Genomic DNA, 5,303 nt, shown 5'->3' with positions numbered 1-5,303 from the left:
CATATACCCCAGCAGGATCTGCCCTTATTACTGCCTCCCCCATTCCCCTTTTTACCTGCAGATGTACCCAAGGCTATCACTGGCTACCCCACATACAATGTCTGACCCTACATAGGGGACATGAAATAAAAAAGTCCAGTCAATGTTAAAATAAAAACTAAAAAAAGCCTAGGCACTCTGAAAATGAATTTCTTAAACAATATTTTTAAAACAAATACTTTTTTTTAGAAAATAATAAACAATATACCCCTCCCAAAATACACAACCCTGGATGTAAAGGCCCATTTTTTAAAGGTATACCTTGCAGGGGAAAAAAAGTTTCGTATGGGCAAGGCAGGAGGTCCAGGTCACAAATAAATATAAATAAAGAATCTCCCTTAATTCTCAATATCGAAGTTTTGTCTTTCATAGGATCAATCAATAGGGGATGTTCCTTAGATTATTACTTGTAGTACGAAACTGTCCCCAAACTGTCAATAAGCATACAAACTGTCACAGACATATATTTCCTCTGCCATGTAACCGCCACTCGGATATCAACCAAATTGTAATTGGCCCTGCATTGGAGACCCCTGAGGTCACAAATGCTGACCCTGCAGGATTCACCAGTGGTCATTCCAATACTTGTCCCTTTTCCTGCGTCTTGTGATCAATGAAATCTACTACACAACACACGAGGGTCTTCCTTTTTCTCCGGTGCTGTTAACATTGCAACGTGGTCTCAGACTCGCCCCCCAGCATACTTATTGGGTGGTGGAATAATATAACTGCCCTGATTGGCTCCTAGTGCTGGCCCTCCTTTAGGCTGTGCCTTGCTGTACAGATAATTGGAGGAAGATAATATAAATGCAGATCTACTAGATTGTAAGCTCTTCGGGGCAGGGTCCTCTCCTCCTGTGTCACTGTCTGTATTAGTCTGTCATTTGCAGCCCCTATTTAACGTACAGCGCTACGTGATATGTTGGCGCTATATAAATCCTGTTTAATAATAATAATAATAATAATAATTTAGGTACTTGTATCAGCTGAATTTATATATAAATGAATTGTTCAGCATACCAGTACAGCTGCTACAGAACTTTCAAGTCCTGACAACAAGTAAAATTATTTGGGTAGCGGTGGATCTAGCATATATTCTTTATGTAAATCCTGTGCCGCTGAAACCTTGTGAACATTAAAATGAAGGGGTGTGACTCCTGTCTTGTGCCGAGAAAGGGCCCCTCATTGCCCAAGAACTCAGGGTCAGACCATGCGGAGTTCTCATACATCTCTAACACCGGGTCAGGGTTGCAATAAATGTGTTTGAGCGTAAAGGACGTTATTTTAATAGGATACATTTTCTTTTATAATGAATTTGGATACATTTTCTTTTATAATGAATTTATATATACACACATGCAGCATAAAATATACAGTAAATATATTGATTTTTATTGAATATATATATTCATAATTTTACTAAAATATGTGGGCAGAATTCCCAAATGTAAATCTTTAATAAACAGGGAGTAAAATGCAAAGGCCAGAGATTATATTAATTATATCTAATTCACATTTTATAGCCAGGCTTCACTTTTACTGTCTCAGGAGGGTCACTAGGAACCCGAGGGCCACAACGAGGATGATGTATGTGGACTTTATACTGGAGGCCCCGCTGGTGTTGCATAAATTGGTGGAGCAGCATGATACTTTGCTAGAAACGATGCCTGCATTTAATCCAGACTCTTTACAGATAGCTTCGCAGGTCTTGGTGATAGTGCTCATGGTAAAACCACCTGTACATGAAAGAGAATGCGGTGTCAACATGGTTATGGTCACCCCGAAATGTACAATGGACACTGAAATCCCCCAACACATAGATCAGCTTTTAAGCATTGGGGAACCCTGGAAATAACTTTCGGGGTACTCCTGATAAATTTACTATATCCACAACTCACACAATGACCTGAGAGGCACAAACTGCTCATTAGTCAAGGAACCCCTGGTTCAGACTGTTCTATTTAGCAAAAACTCAAAAAATTAACAAACACTTCCTTTACTCTCCAATCTTCCTTTTTGTCTCACACGCTTCCCCTCCCAGACACTGCATATCACAGTGGGAGGGGCCAGTATTGTCAATGGGAGGGGCTAGGTGTGACCAGGTGCTAATTGACAAGATACAGCTGACAAACTACATTAGAGTGACAACTCTTTAAATTTTGTGCAGATCTTCAATTAAAAAACAAACAAACTCAGGTCTACAGGCAACTAGCTCTCCCCCATCATGTCACCAATAAGTGAAGTGAAATAGATAAAGAATAAATAAATCCAAGAAGAACATGTCATAAATTTCAGCTTACCATTGCTGGGATGTGGTGGCTGCATTAGTTGTCCTTTTCAGGGTTTTTTGCCTTTTACGTTCACTACTTTACGTACATTCTGCAATAACATTTCCTGTCCTAAGGTGACTTAGGGTGTCCTCCGAATTCTATGGAGGAGCAGAGTTGTCACCCTAGGGTTCCCTTCCGCTTTGGGCTTTAAATACCTACCCTCTCCTAATCCTTGATACATGGGGGGGGTTTTGTTCTCAGAAGATGGTCTGAGTAGCCTCTACCATTGTTTTAAATTTGAGTTAGTACAAATGGATTTAGAAGGACTCATGGCAGGATCAACAGGAACGTTTCTGTACTTGGAGAAAAGAAATCTAGCGCAGCCACCACATCTACAGACTGACAAGCTGCAATGAATGATTGTTTTATTCTTTGGTTGGCTCTTTTGACAGATAATTCATGGGGCAAACCCAGAGCGGGCCCCGTCATAACCTTACCGATTCCACCAGCAACAACGGAGGTCATGCAGCTTGTGTCTGAGGCGGAGCAGTTAGTCGGCACCATGCAGTTAGTGTTGGAGCTCTGGGAGGTGCAGGTGTAACATTGTAGTGAGGAGGCTGGAAAAAAAGAGAAACATTTTATTTTCAGCATCACTGATTATCAGATTTGGAGTTCATGATTTACAATCCCCAATTAATCCTTCTGAAATAATCATTCAGTTCATGGCTCTTCCTGTGGGATTTACAGGTTATGGTCAAAAATGATTCAAAACTCGCCTCCTGTCATTGTTGGTATCTGTCCGTCATTTGCAATCCCTATTTAATGTACAGCGCTGCGTAATATGTTGGTGCTATATAAATACAGTTTAATAATACAACATGCACCTCTGTGAGTTACAGCCAATACACCTATTGATTATGTATAGCTGGGCTTATATTAGGGTATCCCTTGTGGTCAGACAGAGGTTCATCTCCTTTGCAGATCTTTTGCAGCAAGATTTTCTGCCTCGATCAGTTAGGATTTCACACACTGGAGGAAAAAAAGTAACATTCTTGTACTTCATTATCCAGCTTGCAAGAACATATGATTGGGTGGCCATTGTTCATTGCCAAGACCAGGAATTCCATGGGAGAGACTCATACAAAAAACTTGCTGTGATCATACAGATAAAGAATAACCTGGGGAAGGGGGTTAAAAAACTAAAAAAAAAGTGTTTGCAAGCAGAGGAGTGGTAAGGCATTTCCCATGCAGAGGGGCCACACAAAGGTCTTGGCCAAAGGTTGGTAACTATTGGTTGCGGGCCCTGTCTTTAATAATAACATTTCTATAATTTGTATTGCTTTTGTGTTAAGTAACTTGAGTTATGTGTTTACTCCTTCGCTGGCAGCCACCTTAGAGTTTACATGAGAAATGTTAATAATTAATATTTTAATATCATATTAGATCTTATCCTCCATAATAATTATAATTGCTTACACTGCCCACCGAGCACACCCATGGAGACCCCCATAGACGTTCCTTCTATTGGTAGGCCAGGGTGATCTTTAAAATTTGGGTAAAATTTCAAAACCTGGCCATTAAATTCAAAAAGGAAGGTAACATTACATTGTTGGAGGTTTTGATGCATAATGCAATCTTCCTGCTTGTAAACCTTGTGACATTCCGTGGGTCTGCAGACTAAACTGGAATGCCAAGAAGCCCCAAGCATTTCTGTTTATGGCTGAAGCTGGGCCATTGGAGATGGATGGTAACTCCACATCGCCAAACAACAACTCTACTTATCACCATTCTGTTATACTGGAAGCCAACCTGCGGACGTCAATGCTACCTATTTGGCCACTTTGGTATGCAAGGAAGCTCTATGTGATCTCGCCCATAACAACGGCTCAAATGATTGTATGAATCTTAGCAAACAGTGTTGTGTGTAGAAGTGTGAAGGGGATATATGAACTTCATAGATTCCATTGTTTGCCCGTGTTGACTCTTGTAGGTGTTAGTAATGGAACCTGAAACATAATGGTGCACCTTTGTGAAGCAATGAGGTATTGCTAAGTTGAGAGAAGGCTAAAGTTCCGATGGGCACATTTTTACGTTCTACTTTCAACTGCGCAGGACTGATCAGTAATGGTTCTTAAAGGTGGCTTACATAGGCAGTTTGCTGTGGCTGTATTTTCTTAAGTCTTGCTTGAACTGTTCACAGTGAACCTAATTGATTAACACTCCCCAAGATTGAAAAAACCAGGGTGATCCAGCTAACCTGGAATGGATCTAGTTCACGGTTGAAAATCTTTGCCAAAAAATAGCAAATGATTTTAAGTAATCCATTCCAGGTTTGCTGGATCACCCAGGTTCTCTTGTGATAGTCTATCATCTCCAGTCTTGGTGAGCTTTATTAAACAGGCAATGTATCAATGGAAGTGGCTGAGCAGCGGAGAGGCTGCATAAATCTTCCGTAAAAACTTGCAATGATTCCAGTTAATAATTGCCAAGAATTTGGGGAGTTGAGCACTGGTTGACAATGGGGAACCCCAGTGGTTCTGCTGTGAACAATCAGCAGTCTGAGCATAATTGTAGGAATGAGTATTGATGGTGATGTTCATTTTATAATCAGTGATATCAGAAGATAGTTCCAATGACACCGGTTCAGGGTGAAGGAAACCATTATTATGGTTGCACCGTGGATGGAAATGTGCACAATGGAAGCTCTTCCCTTCCCAATGTTTCTTGAGCTAATATATCATCATGCCTCATGTGTTTCCTTTTGTTACAAAACATTTTGCAAACTTTGTATAATATTTCAGTTCCTATTACAGATCACAAATCCCAGACATCCCATATTCATAATGTACATAATGTTGGACTTACCTGAAGCAACGCAGAGAGTGATAAGGGCGAGTAAACTTGTGTAAGATGCCATGGTGAGTGGAAGTTGTGAATCCTCCTTGGCTGTCCTCTTATATACTAAGATTTGTGTAGGGGGGGCACAACAGTTTC

General features: G+C 40.5%; 1 protein-coding gene across 1 annotated transcript; it reads right to left on the bottom strand.

The window, feature by feature from the left end:
- Positions 1-1,410: 1,410 nt before the first annotated feature.
- Positions 1,411-3,316, bottom strand: LOC140330422 (lymphocyte antigen 6E-like). Its single transcript, XM_072410538.1, has 2 exons — positions 2,807-3,316; positions 1,411-1,775 (listed from the first exon to the last, which is right to left on the bottom strand). Exons 1-2 carry the CDS (start codon positions 2,958-2,960, stop codon positions 1,576-1,578), a joined length of 354 nt encoding a protein of 117 aa, XP_072266639.1. The 5' UTR covers positions 2,961-3,316; the 3' UTR covers positions 1,411-1,575.
- Positions 3,317-5,303: the final 1,987 nt, after the last annotated feature.

This window comes from Pyxicephalus adspersus, chromosome 5, assembly GCF_032062135.1.
Source record: "Pyxicephalus adspersus chromosome 5, UCB_Pads_2.0, whole genome shotgun sequence".
NCBI classification, from domain to species: Eukaryota; Metazoa; Chordata; class Amphibia; order Anura; family Pyxicephalidae; genus Pyxicephalus; species Pyxicephalus adspersus.
This window is presented reverse-complemented; position numbering and strand designations above follow the sequence as displayed.

Bases quoted from the DNA above. Each gene is read 5' to 3' on its own strand.
- LOC140330422 (XM_072410538.1), bottom strand. From the start codon at position 2,960: ATGCTGAAAATAAAATGTTTCTCTTTTTTTCCAGCCTCCTCACTACAA. The intron at 1,776-2,806 runs GTAAGGTTATGA...TTTCATGTACAG, and splicing joins CGTTGTTGCTGGTGGAATCG to GTGGTTTTACCATGAGCACT.